At 43.0% G+C, this 22,837-nt stretch overlaps 1 protein-coding gene across 1 annotated transcript in view; it reads right to left on the bottom strand.

Annotated features, from left to right (window-relative positions):
* LOC119956018 (EH domain-containing protein 3-like) overlaps nt 1-22,837 on the bottom strand; it is a 91,698-nt gene that overhangs the window by 15,616 nt on the left and 53,245 nt on the right. The window contains exons 4-5 of the mRNA XM_038782732.1: nt 15,886-16,298; nt 7,085-7,249 (exon numbers count right to left, since the gene is read on the bottom strand). Coding sequence (XP_038638660.1) covers nt 7,085-7,249; nt 15,886-16,298 — 578 coding nt within the window. The remainder of the gene's footprint in view (nt 1-7,084; nt 7,250-15,885; nt 16,299-22,837) is intronic.

Below are 22,837 nucleotides of genomic sequence, written 5' to 3'. Positions count from 1 at the left end.
CTATGGGCAGATCAGATACTTATAGAAGTATCAGAACTCCAGCATCTGTAGTATTTTGTTTTTAATAGGAGTGACAATATCGTTCCAAGTCAGGGTGGTGTGTGACATGGAGGGTAACCTGTAGGTGGTGGCATTTCCATGTACCTACTGCTATTTGAGTGGTAGAGGTAGCGGGTTTGTTAGGTGCTGTTAAAGGAGGCTTGTAAGTTGCTGCAGAGCATCTTGTGGATGTACACACGACAACCATAGTACATCAATGCTTAAGGTGGTGGATGGGGGTCCTGATCAAGTGGGCTGCTTTGTTCTAGATGGCATTGAGTTTAGAGTGTTGTTGGAACTGCACTCATCGAGGCAAGTGGAGAATATTCCATCACACTCCTTCCTGACTTGTGCCTTATAGATGGGGGACAGGCTTTGGGCAGTCAGGAGGCGTGTTACCTGATGCAGAATTCTTAACCTCTGAACTGCTCAAAAAGGCAGTATTTAAATGGTTGGTCCAGCTCCATATTGGGACCGAGGACATAATGATGTCTAGAGCTGAGTGGTCTTGCAGAACCTAAATGAGCATCAGTGAACAGAGTAAGTACCACTTGATAGTACTGTCAACGACACCTTCCATCACTTTGAGAGTAGTCTAATTGGTTGCAATTTGGGTCAATCGAATTTGTCTTGCTTGTGTGAACAGGGCATACCTGGGCAATTTTCCGAATTGTCATGTCGCCAACAATGTTCCAGTTGCCATGTAACAGCTTGGCTCTTCGTTCTGGAGCACATGTCTTCAGTACTATTGCCGGGGTGTTGTGGGCGGTAGTAAGCACAGTGGTTAGCACTGTTGCTTCACAGCGGCAGGGTCCCACGTTTGATTCCCGCTTGGGTCACTGTCTGTGTGGAATCAGCATGTGCTCCCTGTGTCTGTGTGGGTTTTCTCCGGGTGCTCCGTTTTCCCCCCAACAAGTCCTGAAAGACGTTCTTGTCAGGTGAATTGGATATTCTGAATTCTCCCTCTGTGTATCCGAACAGGCGTAGAATGTGTAGTGATTTAATACAACTGAATAGTTTGCTTGACCATCACTAAGGGCATTCTGTATTTCAGAAGAGTCAACCGCATTATTGAGAGTCTTTAGTCACGTGCTGGCCAGACTGCGTGAGGATGGCAGATTCTCCTCGCTGAAGGACATTAGTGAACCAGATAAGTTTGTATAATAATTTAGTAATTGCATGGTCGATATAATGGAGGCTAGCTTGTCAGGTGAATTGTCGGGGAGGGGGGTGGGGGGGGGTTGGTGGTGGTGGAAGAGGGAGAGGGGGAGGGGGAGGGGGAGGGGGAGGGGGAGGAGGAGGAGGAGGAGGAATGTTCCTGATTGCACAGACTTGAAAAACATTCATGACTTCTCAGGTGCTGAAGCAGACCATGTCCATCTGTACCAGGATCTGCACAGCAACAGGCTTTGGCTTCTATAAAGCAAGTAACATTTGCACCATACAAATACTGGACAATGACTATTGCCAACACAAGAGAATTTGACAGTTTCCCTTTGACATTCAATGCCAATACCATCACTGAATCCCCAACCAACAACATCCTGGGGGTTACCATTAACCAGAAATGGACCAGGCATACAAATACTGTGGCTACAATAGCAGTAAGAGGTTGGGAATTCTGCGGCTAGGAACTTGCCTCCCGACTCCCGAAAGCCTGACCACCATCAACGAGGTAGGAGTGTAATGGAATACTCTCCACTTGCCTGGATGCGGCAGCTCCAACAACACAAGAAACTCAACAGCATCCAGGGCAAAGTAGCCTGTTTGATTGGTACCCAAACCACCACCTTAAACATTCACTTCCCAACGAATGGGTCTGCAGTGTGTATTATACATAAGATACATAGAAGATAGGAGCAGGAGGCCTTTTGGCCCTTCGAGCCTGCTCCGCCATTCATCACAATCATGGCTGATCATCCAACTCAATAGCCCAAACCTGCTTTCTCCCCATAGCCGTTGATCCCATTCTCCCCAAGTGCTATATCTAGCCGCCTCTTGAATATATTCAATGATTTACCATCGACTACTTCCTGTGGTAATGAATTCCACAGGCTCACCACTCTTTGGGTGAAGAAATGTCTCCTCATCTCTGTCCAAAATGGTTTATCCTGAATCCTCAGACTGTGACCCCTGGTTCTGGACACACCCCTCATTGGTAACATCTTCCCTAAATCTACTCTGTCTAGTCCTGTTAGAATTTTATACGTCTTTATGAGATTCCCCCCTCATTCTTCTGAACTCCAGCGAGAACAATCCCAACCTAGTCAATCTCTCCTCATATGACAGTCCCACCATCCCTGAAATCAGTCTGGTAAACCTTCGCTGCACTCCCTCGAGAGCAAGAACATCCTTCCTCAGGGAAGGAGACCAAAACTTCACACAATGCTCCACTGTGGTCTCACCAAGGCCCTGTATAATTGCAGCAACACATCCCTGCTTCTATACTCGAAACCTGTCGCAATGAAGGCCAACATACCATTCGCCTTCTTTACCGCCTGCTGCACCTGCATGCTTACCTTCAGTGACTGGTGCACAAGGACACCAGGTCCCGCTGCACACTCCCCTCTCCCAATTTACAACCATTCAGGTAGTAATCTGCCTTCCTGTTTTTGCTTCCAAAGTAAATAACCTCACACTTATGCAAATTATACTGCATCGGTCATTGATTTGCCCACTCACCCAACCTGTCCAGATCATGTTGTAGGATCCTTGAATCCTCGTCACAGTTCACCCTCGCACCTAACTTGGTATCAACTGCAAACGTTCGAGATGTTACATTTTGTTACATCATGTGTTACATTTTTGTTACATCATCCAAATCATTAATATATATAGTGAATAGCTGGGGTCGCAGCACCGATCCTTTGTGGCACCCCACTAGTTACTGCCTGCCAATTTAAAAAGGGCCCATTAATTCCTACTCTTGGTTTCCTCTCTGCCAACCTGTTTTAATTTAATGCTTTAATTTTGCACTGCAGATCTCGCCTGGACTCCATCAACAGCACCTTCCTAACTCACAACCTCTACCATCTGGAAGACGCATGGGAACACCATAGATCATAGAATTTACAGAAGGAGGCCATTCAGCACATCGAGTCTGCACGGCGCCTTGGAAAGAGCACCCTACCTAAGCCCACACACCAACCCTACCCCATAACCTAGTAACCCCACCAAACCTTTTTGGACACTAAGGGCAATTTAGCATGGCCAATCCACCTAACCTGCACATCTTTGGACTGTGGGAGGAAACCCACACAGACACGGGGAGAAAGTGTGAAATTTGCACAGGCTGTGACCCAAGCCGGGAATCGAACCTGGGGCCCTGGAGCTGTGAAGTAACTGTGCTAATCGCTGTGCTACCATGCCCCCCAGCATAGATGTAATGGGCCGAAGGGTCGTTTCTGTGCTGTCAACCTCCATGACCACCACCTGCAAGTTCTCCCCCAAGCCACACACCATCCTGACTTGAAACTACATCACTGCTCCTTTACTGCAGCTGGAACAAAATCCTGGCACTCTCTCCCTAACAGCACTGTGGTGTAGCTACACAACATGAACTGCAGCAGTTCAAATAGGCAGTTCACTACCACCTTCCCAAAGACAATTAAGGATTAGCAACAAATTCTGACTTGGCTAGCAATGCGCACATTCCAATAAATAAATGCAAATAAAAAAAACTGCCGAATTCTAGGTTTTTATTTTGGGTTATAAATTATAACGCCCATGAGGTTATGATGAAGAATCATTTAAGAAATTGTTTTTTTCCATGAAGACAACACAGATTATAGAGTGATGCGACTGAAATGTTTCGATTTATGGAAAAATGGGGCATGGTTGTTAGAAGCAGATTGTTTTGAGCAGTTGAGCTTATCAGAAGGGCCAGAGATTTAAAATCAAATGTAAAAGAGATTTACAGCGAGCAGGAGAAACAGGTTCATACAGAGAGCTGTGAGACTGCTGAATTTAATAGTTGAAGCAGAAACCATGTCAATATTTATTACTAGACTGGATAAGTACTTGAAGGAACAGGGTAAACATAATCAGGATTATTTATTCATGTAATATATTCATATAATATAACCCCGCAATTCAAAAAGGGAGATAGAGAGAAAACAGGGAACTATAGACCACTGAGCCTAACTTCAGTAGTAGGGAAGTTGTAAATGTAAATAATCTTTATTGTCACAAGTAGGCTTACATTAACACTGCAATGAAGTTACTGTGAAAAGCCCCTAGTCGCCACATTCCGGCGCCTGTTCGGGTACACGACGGGAAAATTCAGAATTCTCAGCTGGTATGGGAATTGAACCCGCGCTGCTGGCCTTGTTCTGCATCACTAACCAGTTGTCTAGCCTACTGAGCTAAACCAGCCCGCAGTCCATTATCAAAGATTTCATAGCACATCATTTGGAAGGCAGCGGTGTAATCAGACAAAGTCAGCATGGGTTTACAAAAGGGAAATCATGCTTGATAAACCTACTATAATTCTTTGAAGATGCTACTAGTAGAGTTGACCAGCGTGACCCGGTGGATGTGTTTTATTTAGACTTTCAGAAGGTTTCTGACAAGCAGATTCCCGTGCAAAGTTAAAATGCATGGGATTACGGATAGGGTCTTGAGATGGATAGAAGGCTGCTTAGCAGGCAGGAAAAAATTGTTATAAATGGATCTATTTCGATTGGCAGGCAGTGACTAGTTGCGTACCACAGGGATCTATGCTAGGACCCCAACTGTTCACATCATATGTAAATGATTTGGACAAGGGAACGAAATGTATTATGTCCAGATTTGCAGATGATAGGGTGAGCTGTGAGGAGGATGCAGAGGTGCTTCAGCGGGATTTGGACAGGCAGAGCGAGTGGACATATGCATGACAGATGCAGTAATATGGATTCATCATATAATTTACAGTGCAGGAGGCCATTCAGCCCATCAAGTCTGCACTGGCTCTTGGAAACAGCACCCTACCTAAGCTCACACTACCACCCCATCCCCGTAACCTAGCAACCCCACCCAACCTCGTTGGACACCAAGGGCAATTTAGCATAGCCAATCCACCTAACCTGCACTTTGGACTGTGGGAGGAAACCGGAGTATCCAGAGGAAACCCACACATACAAGGGGAAGAAAGTGTAAACTCCGCACAGAAAGTGACCCAAGCCAGGAATCGAACCTGGGACCCTGGAGCAGTGAAGCAACTGTGCTAACCACTGTGCTACCATGCCCCCCAAATCTGAGGTTGTCCACGTTAATAGCAAAAATTCGAAGGCAGATTATTATTCGCATGATTGCAAATTGAGAGAGATGGATACTCAGCGAGATATTGGTGTCCTCATAGAATTTAGAATTTACAGTGCAGAAGGAGGCCATTCAGCCATTGAGTCTGCACCGGCCCTTGGAAAGAGCACCCCACTTAAGTCCCACACCTCCATCCTATTGCCTTTATCCCCACTGACCTGTTCTTTTTTTGGACACTAAGGGCAATTTAGAATGGCCAATCCACCTAACCTGCACATCTTTGGCCTATTGGAGGAAACCGGAGCACCCAGAGGAAACCCACGCACACAGGGACAACGTGCAGACTCCACACAGACAGTGACCCAAGCAGGGAATCGAACCTGGGACTCTGGAGCTGTGAAGCAACTGTGCTAACCACTATGCTACCGTCCTGCTGCATCAGTCACTGAAAGCAAGCGCGCAGGTACAGCAAGAAGGCAAATGGGATGTTGGCCTTAATGGTGAAAGGATTTGAGTATAGGAATAGGAATGCTTTACTGCAATTGTATAGGGTGTTGGTGAGACCACACCTGGAGTATTGTATGCAGTTTTGGTGTCCCTATCGGAGGAAGGATGATCCAGCTATGGAGGGATTGCAGCAAAGGTTTACCAGGCTGATTCCTGGGATAGCAGGACTGTCTTATGACGAGAGACTAGGTCGGTTAGGATTATATTTATTGGAGTTTAGAAGAGTAAGCGTGGATCTCATGGTAACTTATAAAATTCTAACATGATTAGACAGGGTAGATTCAGAAAGAATGTTCCATATGGTGGGGGAGTCCAAAACTAGGGATCATAGTTTGAGGAGGAGAAACATTTTCATCTAGAGGGTAGTGAATCTGTGGAATGTAGTTGAGGCCAAAACATTGTGTAATTTCAAAAAGGAATTAGATATAGCTCTTGGGGCTAAAGGGATAAGGGGGGGATGGCGGGATCAGGGTATGGAACTTGATGATCAGCCATTATCACAATGAATGGCGGAGCAGGCTCAAAGGGCCAAATGGCTTCCTCCTGCTTCTACTTACTATGTATGTGTGTATTTCATAGATATTTCATAGAATTTGCAGTGCAGGAGGCCATTCGGCCCATCGAGTCGGCACCGGCTCTTGAAAAGAGCACCCTACTCAAGGTCAACACCTCCACCCTATCCCCATAACCCAGTAAACCCACCCAACACTAAGGGCAATTTTAGACACTAAGGGCAATTTATCATGGCCAATCCACCTAACCTGCACATCTTTGTGACTGTGGGAGGAAACCGGAGCACCCGGAGGAAACCCACGCACACACGGGGAGGATGTGCAGACTCCGCACAGACAGTGACCCAAGCCGGAATCGAACCTGGGACCCTGGAGCTGTGAAGCGATTGTGCTATCCACAATGCTACCGTGCTGCCCACTTGTATGTGGAGGGCAAGCACCAAATCAAATAGATTGAGCTGATTGGCCCGTTTCCATGGTGTAACTTGGATGCATTTATACCTAAAGCAAACTTTGTACCTAACTGAATAAACACACTATTTTACGATCAACATAACATCCACCTCACAAAAACTTTGAAGTGGTGTGCCAAGGAAATAATCAGGATCCACGTTTTAGTTTTCAAAATAGCAAGATTAGTTTGTGATAAGTTGTATATTAATTCTAGATACAACAGTCAATTCCTTCTCTCACACACCCAGCCTTTTTCCCATAGAAAAATTACACCGTTCCCTGTACTCTGCCAAATGGAAAATTATTGGATGTATTCAGTTCCATCACCGTACCTGCATCTTTTTTACGTTGGGAAAATCACCAGCTGAGATATTGTGTTCCTGCTGGAGTGTGAAATATATCTCCGGAAGTCTACTTATCATCTCCTTTTTCTTTACTTCTTTCCCAAACATTGCTGGCATTTCCTTTTTCAAGTAACTGATTATGTAGGCATGAACCTGAAAAGCAATACAGTTAATGTTTAGAAAAAACATTAAACACCCTCAGTGTATTCTTCATATGCATCTATTGTATATTAATAAATTTATATCTATACACACTTCCTGGCTATAAACTTTGCTTCCATTGTTAATGTTATGGTCACCCCTTTGAATCAACATTTATATTACAACTTGTCCCATTTACAATGGAAACTGCCTTTGTAAACTTGTCACATATTTCTACTTCCCGCCAGTGGTGGCGCTGTACCACATCAGTTCTGACCCTCCCAGCCCTTCAAGCCCAAAGCTCAACTCCTCCATTCCTTTTTTTAAAAATACAAATTTAGAGTACCCAATTATTTTTTCCAGTTAAGGGGCAATTTAGCATGCCCAACCCTGCACACCTTTGGGTTGTGGGGGTGAGACCCACACAAACACGGGGAGAATATGCAAACCCCACACGGACAGTGACCCAGGGCCAGGATTGAACCTGGGTCCTCTGCCCCGTGAGGCTGCAGTGCTAAAACTCCTCTATTCCAATTGAGTTTCTTTCTCCGTTATGCACATTATTCAAGAGTTTCTATTTAACTGCAAACAAATAATTAAAATTTCAAAATTTGAACTTACAGCAATAAGAACATTGTTTGACTTTTAAAATGCTGGATGAATTCTATCTCCATGACCTGACCCAACTATCACATTGTCCTACAACCCCACTTCATCTTAGTTTTCATTTCCCACATGCAATGTCACAGGATATTATCAAAGATCTTGCAGAGGATGTCCACAAGTTGTCAACTAAGCTTATGTTCATTTGTCATTTGCAATGGCTATGGTTGACATTAATAGCTGAAACTGTCTAAGACTACACGTCAATTGTATTTCATTGGCTACAAAGCCTCAAGCACCTAAAAATGTGAATAGTGTTTACACAAACATCTACAGTAGGTATTTCCTGCCTGTAAGTGGTGCTGCAATGCTCCCTGCTTAGGTCTGTTCATCTAATTTTAATGGCTGCAAGGCTTCCCACAAGGTTTTGCTGTTTGTCAAATTCTGTGCCGCAGTTCTTGCTGAACTTTGCACCTCTGGCCCCGCCACACTGTCAATATTTAAAAATATGTCTCCCTTCAGCTCTGGCTCCATACTTCTGCATCGCTCTCATCTTATTTCCTGCAGCCCTGTAGACTATTTAATATCTTGTATTGCCAGATCTGCTCCCTTTGCCCCAGGAGGCTACTTCCCACCACCTCTTTGTTTTTTCCAGCCTGCAGGCCACTAAGCTAATTTATTTTCAGCTGTTCCAGCATTAAAGGCACAGAGACATGGCGACACAGGCAAGCATACAGCAGAAACTAGGCAGAAAGATGCAGAAGCATATGAAGGCCGAGGCCAAGAGAAAGAAAGGCAAGACATTGAGGGGAAAATGTTGTAAAAGATCAGGGAAGAGATAGGTACAAGCTATTGCACAGTTCTGGGAGAGAGATCAGGTAAGGCAGATGAGGACATGTGGAATAAATAAAGAGGGAATATTACTTGGATTTAAAGCCAGGCAGGTCAGAATGGGAGGGTGATCAGGAGAAAACATAGATGCAGAGGGAAGACATTAAAAGAACACACTTGGATATCTACTTGAAAAGCTGTGACCCCCAGGGTTATGGACTAAATGCAGGAAGGTGGGATTAGCCTATGTAGCTCTTCATCAGCAGGCATGGCAAGATGGGCCAAGTGGCCTCCTCGGGTGTTGTCAACTTTCTATGATTCACTGCAAAACTGATATACACCACTGAGGATGGCAGTAATATTGGTGTTTGCTTCATGCACTTCTTGTAATGACGCATTCCACATCCTAACCACACTGAGTCAAGAAATTTCTCCTTATTTCACTGTTGGATTGATTAGTCACCATCTTGCATTTAATGCTTTAACCTCTCCAAATAGGAACATTCTTTCCACATCTGCAACATAATAAATTGTCTCCATGAGGACAGTGCAGTGTATGTTTCTACCATTGCTTTCAAGGACACATACTTGTGACAGGTAGGTTTGTGAGGACAAAGGTCAAGCACGACATAGTTATGTTTCCTCAAAATGTTTTCACCACCTGATACAGGTGCAAGCCAGCAGCAATCAACTTCAGGGCCTTGCCAACTCATCAGTGACAGTCCCACCAAGCCAATCTTGCACATTTAAGTCTCCCATCCAAAGTACATTTTGTTTCCTTGCCTCTTTCAGAGTTTCCTCCAACTGATTTTGTGCAATTCTATTACAAAGAACAATGAAAAGTACAGCACAGGAACAGGCCCTTCGGCCCTCCAAGCCCGTGCTGATCATGCTGCCCGTTTAAACTAAAATCTTCTACACTTCCGGGGACCGTATCCCTCTATTCCCATCCTATTCATGTATTTGTCAAGTTGCCCCTTAAATGTCACTATCGTCCCTGCTTCCACCACCTCCTCCGGCAGCGAGTTCCAGGCACCACCTACCCTCTGTGTAAAAAAAGACTTGCCTCGTCCATCTCCTCCAAACCTTGCCCCTCGCACCTTAAACCTAGTCCCCCTAGTAATTGACCCATCTACCCTGGGAAAAAGCCTCTGACTATCCACTCTGTCTATGCCCCTCATAATTTTGTAGACCTCTATCAAGTCACCCCTCAACCTCCGTCATTCTAGTGAAAACAAACCGAGTTCATTCAACTGCTCCTCATAGCTAATGCCCTCCATACCAGGCAACATCCTGGTACTTCTCTTCTGCACCCTCTCTAAAGCCTCCGCATCCTTCTGGTAGTGTGGCGACCAGAATTGAACACTATACTCCAAGTGTGGCCTAACTAAAGTTCTCTACAGCTGCAACATGACTTGCCAATTCTTATACTCAATGCCCCAGCCAATGAAGGCAAGCATGCCGTATGCCTTCTTGACTACCTTCTCCACCTGTGGACCTGTACACATTCTTCGACTAACTTACAAAAAATATTCATACAGTGCATGATCTCCATAGAGACTGATAACATTTCAAAAAGAAAGGGATCCCAAGAACACCTGCACACGTGTCATGACATGCAATCTTTCCGTCATTCCAACTTGACCTCTCCTATGCACGATCTCGTATTTCCCACTCAAATCAACCTCAAGGCGCATTCACCAGTACAGCAGTCCATCAGATTTCCCTGGACATGGTTACCACTGATAAGGCGCATGTCTATAAACTCTGTCACACTTGGATCAGAACAGTCCTGATGGCACAGGTGCCCCAAGACTCCTTTTTCACATTCCTTCAAGCTGGCAATACTGAAATAGCTACAATGGGTCTTGGCCAATTCCCAATCCTTTGTCCTTCCTGTCTTCAGTTCTCTGCTCTTTCCAACTGTAAAAAGTAAAGTCACCATAGTCCCAGGTGACCATAGGCTGCTTTCCCCTTTGAGGGGGAGAGCTGGCTGTTGAGGATTTAACCAGAGAATCACCACACCTCAGGCGAGGGGCAAGGATGAGATGGTAGGGCCTTCATGAATAACCTCAGCTGGTACAGGAATTGAACCCACGCTGTTGGCCTCGCTCTGCATCACAAACCAACTGTCCAGCCAACTGAGCTAAACCCAGTAAGCTAGGTGGGTTGGACTGTTAAGAGGTTAAAGATGATTTGATAATTCTGATTGTAGTCTCTGCTGCAACTCCATTTGGCAAGTGCAGCTCCAAAACAAATCACTATTCAATATAAGTAACACTCTGTTTCGACCAACTGAGCTAAACCTTTCCAATTGTATAACACGCATAGTAATAGATGCGCTGCTCTATTCTCAGAGACCTATTTCAACACCAGAATCTAATTGAAGATAGTCAAACAGAAATCTGTTCCATTGGGTGAGAACCTTGCTTATTTCCTCTCGACAAACTCAGTGTTTTGAATTGCCAAACAAAAAATAGAGACTGATTCAACCCCACTGAAATTAGCTTTCTATTTACCCCTTGCGTCTTTGCTATGTATCCCCATAAAGATCATATAGGTATTTCTTGGTATTCTTCTAGGTATTATAATCCGATAACTAATTAATCCTCTTTCAGAATACTCCCCAGCCCACTTTGCTCTTCAAAGGACATTGCACAAAAGAAAATAAAGGCTTTCTTCTAGAACATGGGTCATCAGAGCAGCAGTTTATGCGAGCAGGGAGTGCTTGAGATGGATAGCTATCCATTACATCTTGAAAGGAAAATCTGAATAAATATTTGAATCAGAGGAACATTCAGAGCTGAGGGTATGGGGCAGTGAGATTAGTTTTGGATGTTGCATAGACCATCAGTACAGTAAAATATGGCATAGGTACAAACATTTAAACTTCGAGCATGGAAAAAGAGATTTGGGGCAATTTGATGAATTCTGCTTAATGACGAATGACGTTTGTGGCCAGGAGTCTGTTAGGGTGCTAAATTCAGCCAGAAGATCCAACATCAATTCAGAGTACAGATGTGGATGCAGACTGCAGGTTAGGTATGGACTTCCGAAGATAACATTAAAACCAAATGAATAATCACAGTCAGCCAAAACCATCAAATCTATAGTGCAAGCTGACAGGAAAGGTAATTAGATAAACGCCGTGCAGCCCATCAGAACCGACCTATTCCGAGAAATTCTGAACTATTTTCTATACAATTAAAAGGATAAAAGGTGCAGACATTTCAAATGGGACATGATGCAAATAATTCAGAGTTCAAGGCACTCATTTCCAAATCAAATTCAGCAGCATTGCTGTTCAAGACAGCTGTACACTGGAACACAAAGTACATTCCTGAACCCAATGTTTAAATGACCCATGTTCGGACACTTTATCATTTCAGAAAAAACAATGCATTAAAAAACCTCCATCTACTGGGCATTGGAAATGTGACATTAAATTACGGTTTGTATGTTCAAGATGTTCAAAGGTTTCCAACACGACTGCAGAGCACATCCTGAGGATACAAGTTATATAAATATAACACACCCTTCAGCTTGGGTTATAGCAGGGGCATTTCATGTGTAAGGTTTCTGGTGGACTGTTGCACGCTATAGTAAATCCAAGAGAGTAATACTAAATATATGTAATGTATATTTTTGGAACAGAATGTTACTCATATTAAAATTGTGATTTGCTTTGGAGCTGCATTTGCCAAACGGAATTGCAGCAATGACTATAATTAGAAATATCAAATCAATCGCGTACGTTTTAACAGTCCATCCTACCTTGTTTACGGGGATCAGTTCATGAATGAGGCTGACCCCGAGTGCACTACTGACAAGTCCATAATACAGTGCTCCTCACAAATGATAAACATGCTATAATAGTGTGTTGTTCAATCCTACAATGCTTCAATGAGAGTTCAACAGGCAGAAAACTAGAAATGCGTAACTTCTTTGAATTACTTTGAATTGAAAAGCAGCATCGATTTGGTGAATGCCATGGTAACCTGGTTTCAGGATAGGTTCTACTTTTGATTGATTGATTTATTGTCATGTACCAAAGTACAGTGAAAAGTATTTTTTTGTGGCCAAGGAAACGTACACAGTACACAAAAATAGTAGGGATAGTTACAGTGGATGCGAAAAAGTACATAGTACATCGAAAAATAAATAATTAGTTACAATATGGAACAAGGGCAAAATAACAAAGCAAATACGACATAAGCAAGAGCAGCAAAGAGTTATAGGGGACAGATCAGTCCGAGGGAGGGTCATTGAGGAGTCTGGTAACTGTGGGGAAGACAATGTTCCTAAGTCTGGATGTAAGGGTCTTCAGATTTCTGTATCTTCTGCCTGATGGAAGGGCCTGTAAGAGGGCAAAACCTGGGTGTGAGTGGTCTCTGACAATGCTGTCTGCCTTCCTGAGGAAGCGGGAGGTGTAGACAGAATCAATGGGAGGGTGGCAAGCTCGTTTAATGCGTTGGGCTGAGTTCACCACACTGCAGTTTCTTGCGACTGTGGGCCAAGCGGTTGCCATACCAGGCTGCGATGCAGCCGGATAGGATGCTCTCTATGGCACATCTGTAGAGGTTTGTGAGAGTCGATGCAGACATGCCGGCATGCAAACATTCCATCGGAAGTAGAGACATTCTTGGGCTTTCTTAACTGTTGCATCAACATGAGTGGACTAGGACAGTCTGTTGGTAATGGTGATCACCAGAAAATTAAAGCTATCGACTATCTCCACTTCGGAGCCATTTATGAAGACAGGAGCGTGTGCCATACTACGTTTCCTGAAGTTGATGATCAGTTCCTTGGTTTTGCTGACATTGAGAGAGAGGTTGTTTTCGGAAGACCAGGCAACCAAGTATCTATCTCTCTTCTGTAGTCTGACTCTATTTATCAAGTCCAGGATCCTTTACACTGTACTAACTGCTTTGTTATTTGTTAACTGGCCTGCCACCTTCAAAGATTTTTGCATAAACACTCCAAAGTGTCTCTGTTGTACAATTCTCTTTCGAGATGTACAATTAATCAGACCAGGGCTTATAAATAGGAGTAACACCTCCAAGCTTTTAAATGCTATCCATTCTATCACATTGTCATTTTAATTACTTTTACATTTGAAAGCTAACTTTAATAGCTTATGAGCTTGGGTCCCTAAATTGTGGTTCATCTATCCACCTCACTACTTACTTATTTAATGATATTCTGTCATGTGAATGTCCCTTTAAGAAAAGTGTGCTTTATCAAATGGCTGCAGTGATGTCAATGTGTGGGTGGAGCTGGAAGCTCTTTTTGGCTGTGTGTTTTAGTTTTGCTTCCAGTTGGAGAGCTGCATTCAAATAAGGTAGAGATCACTCTCTCTCTTAAGAATGTCTCCAGATCACTTGATGATTTCAAAGTAATACCTGTTTCTGTAGAGAATTCAAACCTACTGTCTTTGTTAAAAAGTATTTTGGCTTATGGATGTTGTTAGGAAAGTTACTAAGGGTTACCTATCGAGTACTGTATATTGTTTGTGGGGGTCATTAGTGTTGGTAGTTGATAAGATGTGCGTTTATCAAATGTTAACTGGATTCATAAAATAAACATTGTTTTGTTTTAAAAATACTTTAGGTCTCTGTTGCACCACACCTGTAAAGTGGGCCCTCGTGCTCCCCATAACAAAAATCTATTCAAAGTTGTGGGTCAGGTGAACTCCATGATATACTTTGGTGTTCTCTAAACCTTGGCCCATAATAATTCCCATCTACTATTTATATATTTCAATGCTGGTAACTAAAGGACAAAGTATTTGAAGACCAAAATCTCAAAACGGAGACTAAAGTCTTAGTTTACCAGGCAGCAGTGATCCCCAAGTCCCTATAATGTTCCGAGACTTGAACAACGTACCAGCAGTGTCTTCGCAAGATTCTCCACATCCAGTGGCAAGAAAGGAGGCTTAATAGCAGTGTCCTCTCCAAGCCAATGCCCAACACCAAGGTACTAATCACTCTAAACCAGCTCTGCTGGGTGGCACAAGCTGTTCATATACCTGATACCAGATTCCCAAATCAGCTGCTCTATTTGGAACTCGTTACCCAAGGCCAGAGGATAGCGGAATCACATGAGGGATGTCCTCAGAGAATCCCCGAAGAGGTCAAACATCCCAGCTGAGTAATGGGAATCTCTAACTTGTGAGTGACCAAAATGAAGGAGGCTCATTTGGGATGATACCAAACACAGAGACTTTGTCAGGAATGTGTAATGGCAAAGTCAAAGTTGCTTCACAGCGCCACAGACCCAGGTTCGATTCCCCGCTGGGTCACTGTCTGTGCTGAGTCTGCACCCTCTCCCCGTGTCTGCGTGAGTTTCCACCAGGGGCTCCGGTTTCCTCCCACAGTCCAAAGATGTGCAGGTTAGGTTGAATTGGCCATGTTAAATTGTCCTTAGTGACCAAAAAGGTTAGGAGAGGTTATTGGGTTACGGGATAGGGTGGAAGTGAGGGCTCAAGTGGATCGGTGCAGACGCGATGGGCTGAATGGCCTCCTTCTGCACTGTACGTTCTAAGTCTAAGTCTAAGACTTGCATGTGGCAGAGCCTGTAGTTCACACAATGGACTCATCAGCCATCTCTAGTCCCATCAAACCAAAGTAAAAACAAGTCATCCTCGATCCCGAGGACCTGCCTAAGATGAGGCTACCTACAAAGTACTCTAGATTGTATAACCCACAAATGCTAAACACTAGAATCCTGACCAGGGAAGAAAATACTACATTTACAAGTACTTCCCCGCAGGATCCGAATTTGAAAATGGATTTTAAAATTTCCATCTTCAGAGAGTTGGACTGCCTGTAAAAACAACAATCAATAAAATCTAAATAGGAGGGAATGGGAATGAGAATGCATATATTTTGGGATGTTATTGTGACACACCAGGCCTCAACTCTTGTTAAAAACTAAATGTCAAATCAATGACCGTTACCACCATTACATGCCATCCAGGAGTACATACAAATGAAAGCTAACCATCTAAATAGCTGACAATAAAACACTCAGCACATTTCTCTCTAAAACGTTAGCTCTGTTTCTCTCTTAGATATTCTCAGAATTCTGAATTTGTGTCAGATTCCAGTCATCAGTAATATTTTGTGTTTGCGGTAAACAACTGACAATGCCATTTTTAAATGATCCATTACCAATATTGTAATGAGCCAAGCTGAAGATTACTTTAAATGTACCTTTGCAAGCCTGGCTCGTTTGATGAGGTCATTAAGTTTGCGCAGTGCAGCATTCCGAGGTAAACCCTTAATGTCCTTGAAGAGGTCTTCTGTTTCCAACTCAAAAAGTTTTCGATTCTCTGTAATCTGGAGGGGTTTACCCCAGAAAGAGCCTATGTAGACACGTACAACCTCTGGGGTGTCAATCACTTTGCCGAGGGACCACATCAATGCACCATACACCCTCATCAGTTGCTGTGTATCAACTTGGTCTGCTTTGTTCAAGACAACTCTAATTTTGTCATCTTGGCCTTTTAGTGCCTTAATAGCCTCGGAAAACTCATCAGATATATCCAACTTGTGAGCATCGAATAACAGGATGATACGGTCAACTCTTTCAGCAAACCATCGCAAAACTTCTGAAAAGTCATAACCTAAAAAAAAAATGCAGACAGAAAATTAGTTAATATTTCTTTCATCTAAAGCAGGGGTGGGCAAACTACGGCCCGCGGGCCGCATGCGGCCCGCCAAAGGTATTTCTGCGGCCCACCAAGTCATTAAAAAAAAAAAAAAAATTTTTCTAAAAAAAAAAAAAATTTTTTTTTTTTTATTTTTTTTTTTAAAGGTTAATGGGTGGGGGGGCTGTTGGATTACTTACTGGCATAGGGTGGATACGTTGACTTGAGTAGGGTGATCATTGCTTGGCACAACGTCGAGGGCCGAAGGGCCTGTTCTGTGCTGTACTGTTCTATGTTCTATATGAGGCGCCCAGAATCATAACCGGGTGAAGTAATTATTTTACTTAATATACTATGCGGCCCTTTGTGAATTGTGAATTTCTGAATGCGGCCCTTGCACGGAAAAGTTTGCCCACCCCTGATCTAAAGTAATCAAACAGGCGAGTATAAAAGAAACCCATCATTTTTTCAAACCCTCAGGACGTGCATTAATATCTTGCCTTCCAGGCAATACACCCCAAGTTAACTCTATGAGGCTGGCTTATCATATTCTCAGTTCCTTCAATTAAAGAAGGCTCATCATCACACATGTAACAAAGAGGACAGCTGCATCCAAAATGCATGAGCTGACCATTCTTCAATTATCAATCTCCATTAACAAGGTGCCACTCTCCTGATCTGAACTCGGGCTATAGTTTAAACAATTGCAGAAACACAAAATTATATAAAATTGCACCCCACTCCTGACATTCCCCTTAGGGCAGCACGGTAGCAGTGTTACTTCACAGCACCAGGGTCCCAGGTTCGCAGGTTCAATTCCCACTTGGGTCACTGTCTGTGCGTAGTCTGCACGTTCTCAGTGTCTGTATAGGTTTCCTCCGGGCGCTCAGGTTTCCTCCCACAAGTCCCGAAAGACATGCTGTTAGGTGAATTGGACATTCTGAATTCTCCCTCGGTGTACTCAAATGGGCGCTGGAGTGTGGCGACTAGGGGATTTTCACAGTAACTTCATTGCAGTGTTAATGTAAGCCTACTTGTGACAATACTAAAGATTATATAATGTTATCCTCACCAGAACAACTCTTAACAATTGCCAATCATGTCAAAAAGGAGTGGAACATAATATTACATTAGAAAGAACTATAAAGACAATCTTGGCCCCTTCTAGCACAAGCGAGATCTGTTATAGGCGATTCCATAATTAGATCTGGAACATAATCTGATGAATTTTAGATTCCTTAAAAGTCTGGAAGACCCAAAATTATCAATATATAGCTCACCGTATAGCCACAGGCTGAAATATATAGTTCACCTGGTTGCCTAGAATTCACCTATCCAATGTCTTCATGGCTACTTTATGGGATGATTGAAGCACATTTGAAGCTTCCTTGTGAAATGCTGTGTGGGGCTGATGGGCTTCACAAGGTTTCTTGCACAAGCTTCCATTACATAGTATCCCCAGCACATATAGATCATTCAACCCAATAGGTGTAGGCCAATGTTTATACTCCATACAATCCTCCTCCCACTGTTCATTATCTGACACTATAATTCTATTCTCTTCTCTCTCATGGATATATCTTGATTCCCTTTAAGCACATCTACGCCATTGGCTTCTACCACTCTGTGTGGTAGCAAGTTCCACAATTAAAATAGAACGGTTAAGTTAATAAAATAACTTGGCAAAATCGCATCCAATTAACAGTGCGCCAATTGTAAACTTCAGGCTGTAGATCATTAAATCTTACAGTACCAAAGGAAATTATTCAGCCCATCATGCCATTGCTGGCTCATTGAAAAGAGCTATCCAATTAGTCCCACTTCACTACTTTTTCCCCATAGCCCTCCACTTTATTTTTCCTTTTCAAGTCTAAACCGGTTGCCTTTTCAAAGTAACGACAGAATCTGTTCCCACCTCTCAAGCAGTGCATTCTAGATCATAACTCATTGCATTAAAAAAAAATCTCACCCTCTTCCCCCAGGCTGTTTTGTGAATGATCTTAAATCAATGTCCCCAAATGTACATCAAATAGATTTCTCAACAGAGAGAAGCAAACCCAAGTGTTACAGACAATCTGAGAGAGAACTACGGAAACCCCCATTTCCTTCCCTACTGTCTGTAATCAGTGTGCTTTTTCAAAAGGAAGATGAGTGTGGTTCTTAACCCTAAGTTTGTGGATAATATGATAACTAACAAGCTTCTCATGGGTTTAAACAAAGAGGATTGTTTATTCATGTATTCGCCCCAAAAGAGGCATTTTCAATCCTGAAATGAAGTTAGGTGAATTTAATAGCCCAAGTCATACACCAGAGTCGTTGCTGGATTCTCGAAGAGATGGACTTTCTGCAGGTGACAAAGTTAGTTGCTCGTTGCCTATTTACCAAGAGGTCAGTTTGTTCTATTGGTGGACTCGAAAAAGATCAGGCTTGGTGGCCTTACCGTGTTACCATGTCCAGTTCTTAAGGCTGCCCTATCTGTTGCTGCTGTTTCTCTTCTTGTCGTGTTCAGTACTTAAATATCAAACCGGGAGACTAACATGGCTGCCTTACCATGTGGTTTCTCAGTTACCTTCCAAATATGGTTTTGGACAGAAGTTGATAAGCCACAACCTGGGTCATTGTTTGCAGAATTCACCCTAGGGGTCTGAGACAATGACCATCTTGGTTTCAGAATGACCCATTCAACTCAGAAGTTTTGGATAGTCTCAGGACATGGGTGAGGGCACCTCCAGCCTGGATTATGACAGCGTGGCAGTTCACAATCCACAGACCAAGATGAATGACCCTCAGCAGCCTAGTTGGGCAGTATTTTATTTTTCACTTGAAAGAAAAGTCCACTCCAGAAGATGCCACATGGGGAATAAAGTTTTGTTTTAAACATTATGAAGAGGACCCTTTACTGGGCTGGGCATGACAAAAAGTTAGATAGTCAACTGTTAAATCTGCAAGGAGAGTAAGACAGACTTCAGAGTGGAATGGAGATGGTCACATAGGAACTGATTCTCTGCTTTCTGAACCTGACATACACAACAACCGGTGCATTTCTAGAACTTGCAAAACAGCTTTTTTGGAAGTGAACAAGAAAACAAACTTTTTACAAGGTAATTTAGCACACATATGTAGTAATCTTGGAGGGTAAAAAAAGGAGTGATCTAAGAAGAACGAGGAACACCATATTTATAGTAAGCAATGTGATGTTCCAAAGTTACCCATCACATCTGCAAAAATGACAGCAAAGCAGGACAAAATCTGAGGTGGGAGCCTGCTGAGACCACTTGAAAAGTTCCAACGGGCAATTATTGGGAGTTGTGAGATTAGTACTGCATAAAAACACATCACTCAGAGAAGAGAAAGTAACTGCAAATTAGCCCAATACATAGCCACAGCATATCAGGCAACCTATGAAAAGATTACTGACCAGAAATATTAGCTGTTTTTCTTTCTCTACAGATGTTGCCTGATCTGCAGAGTGTTTCCAGCAGTTTCTATTTCCCCAGCATCCAGTGTTTCTGCCAGAATGCAGAAGTTGATGCTTACTCAGACAAGAAAATGAAACACAAAACTAAATTAGCAAAATTGAGATTCAGATGATGACATACCATTTCTTCTGCTAAGGCAGCAGCTTCTGTCCACAGAGGATTCCATCAAGTCAGAGAAACAAATTCGCTTCAGAAATTCAAATTACTGTTCGGTTTCGGTGAATGGATACCAAAAGATATATAAAAATGTGTTATGATACCCTGGGCTGAGTGCACGGTCAGATTCTAGCCCCAGTAACCCCGGTGTCCCAACACAAATGAATTAACCAATAATTTGTGTATTTTCCTGAAATCTTTAATCCTAGACTGCTCCCATGAGTTATGGCAGCACATTTACAGTAAAAGATTAAAAAACTATTTATTTATACCATGAAAAAAAGCTGAATATATAATGGTAAGAATGCAACAATGGTTTGCTAATCTAACTATTGCCCAAACCCCATCCCACCCTCCACTCAGACACACACAAGACAAACATACGGTAGGGGTAGGGAAAGATTGAAAATAACAGGGATTAAAAGGCGGGAGATGATTCTTTGCTGCCGAGGTAGTGGTCTTTGTAGCCTGCGATCTTCTAATAGTCTTCAACCACAACTTGTAGGCTATAGAATTCTCTCTGGTAAATCGCTTTCACTTTCAGGGTCTCGACACTGAGGATTCCCCCATTGAGGTCTGTGCAATTCTAGCCTGTGTCCATCAGATGGACTATCAGCCTCAAATAGTTAAAACTACAGATCTCAGAATGAGGGTTTTAAGTGGGCTTTTAAACAGCACCTCTCCCAGCTCAGAATCCTCAGGAAGAATTTATCAGGGAAGAGGGGCTTGGAGCACAGGCTCACAGTTGTTAACCAGGATAGAAATGCCTACTTGCCCATAGCTGCTCTCACCCTCTCATAGGTCACTTTCACAGGCTAGCTGAAGACATTTAAATCACCAGGCCTTCCAAACTTTCACCAACCTGGCTGGAGACATTTAAGGCAGGCATTACTTCTCCAAGCTGGCTGGAAGCATTCAAATCGCCCGGCCAGGAGCTGATAGAGAGAGCCTAGACTGGCTGTGTGTTGTTTCCTCGGATTTCACAGAACTGAGACAAAATGGAGCTTGCTGCACCCGTTCCAGAACCTTCAAAAAGGCTTCACAAATCCCAAATGAGAATCCGTCAAAGGCCCGGATTTCAAACGAGCTGATTGGCTGTCAAATCCATCAACACAACATCACAGGCTATGCCACAGAGCATTAGGGGGAGACCTGGGCCAGTACATTAGGCCATGGGTGTTTCCAGTTTGAAAAAAATGATCAAAATATGCAATTTAAAACAAAAACTGCAATGTTGCAGGGGCAGGGATTAAAAAGAGAAACACACAAGGATTTAACAAGTCCTTTACAAAAGTACCATTGATTACTAATTTCAGGATATGAAGATTCAAGGCAGCACAGTGGTAAAGTGGTTAGCACTGCTGTCTACGGCACCAGGGGCCAGTGTTGGGTGACTGTGTGGACGTTGCATGTTTTCCTCTTGGAAGACCAAACCAAGTTGTCACTAAATAAAGGATTTCAAATTCTCGATCTAATTTTGCAGTAAGGAGTCTTGGGTAGATAACACATTGGTCCAAATCAACCCGTACTTTCAGCATCTTTGTGGTCAGAAAATGTTCAAAACCTAAATGTACACAAACACGTCTAAAAGGGCACACCAAAAGATGCCCACTCATGTCAAATCTGGTCCGTTGAAACCATCCAATGTATAGAATTTATGGGAAAAGTGGGAATAAAATCAGAACTTTCCTCATTACAGTGATTTTCATACATAGCCTGGAACTGCAGACATATCTGTATGGAACATCATCGCTCATTAAGAGTAAGTTGAGTGCTCTGAGAGTTTACACTTATAAACTTTGAGCATGAGAGTGACTTTGCTCTGTGACCCATTTGCCCAGCCCTACAAATAAGTCACAATGAGGGTTGCTTCAAGCCTTTTCCTGGAATACAGGAACTGCAACAGCTTTGTTTAAATCTAGACAATAGACATAACATAAAATTTGTGGATAAAGAGATATCATTTTGCTGAAGAGCATCACCTGTTGAACGTAATTCCTAAACTTGTGGTGAGTAGTGATCAACTGCAACCTTTTAAAGGGGAATGTAATGGGATCCTGAATGAAGAGGGTACTTCTAGTTGTACAAGGTAAGGTTGGAGTTAGACATAACTGCGAGGAGTCATCGACTATCTGTTTCTCCTGGATCCTTTACTCAACTGTTTAAAGAAGTCAAGAGTGGAATTGTCATATGTCTCCCAATTGGACAGCTGAATTGTTGGCTCTGTTTGGTTACATCATATCTGATGGGGCGAGTTTATTGGTCTTGATGGTCTTTTCTTTTTGAATGTTCAAAAAGGGAGCACTCAAACATATTTCCCAATTTTGACAATCTATTGCATGTATATGACATGCGAGTGCATTGCTCAGCTAGCCTAAATAAATATATCATGGGAATATATTAGCCATGTGCAGGTTAGGTGGATTGACCATGCTATGTTGCCCCTTAATGTCCAAAAGGTTAGGTGGGGTTTGATGGGCCTAATGGCGTCCTTCGGCACTGTAAATTCTATGATTCTATGTAGAAATCATGCATATCCACAAATCCAGTCTTGGCAGTTTTTAAACTGGTGATAAGCCAGCAAGCTGTCCGATAAATAATCTCCCCACTGGGCCAAAAGCCGTCACGCAAAGAAACAGTGAATTACAGCAGAGGAAGGAAAACCATTGCTTATGGAAAACAAGCTCAAGTTATTGTTCAGTTTGTTAGTGTCCTGTAATAAATTCCATAACAGTCAAACAGGGGCTGTTTAGCACACTAGGCTAAATCGTTGGCTTTGAAAGCAGACCAAGGCAGGCCAGCAGCACGGTTCGATTCCCGTAACAGCCTCCCCAAACAGGCGCCGGAATGTGGCGACTAGGGGCTTTTCACAGTAACTTC

Source organism: Scyliorhinus canicula, chromosome 2 (genome assembly GCF_902713615.1).
Source record: "Scyliorhinus canicula chromosome 2, sScyCan1.1, whole genome shotgun sequence".
NCBI lineage: Eukaryota > Metazoa > Chordata > Chondrichthyes > Carcharhiniformes > Scyliorhinidae > Scyliorhinus > Scyliorhinus canicula.
This window is presented reverse-complemented; position numbering and strand designations above follow the sequence as displayed.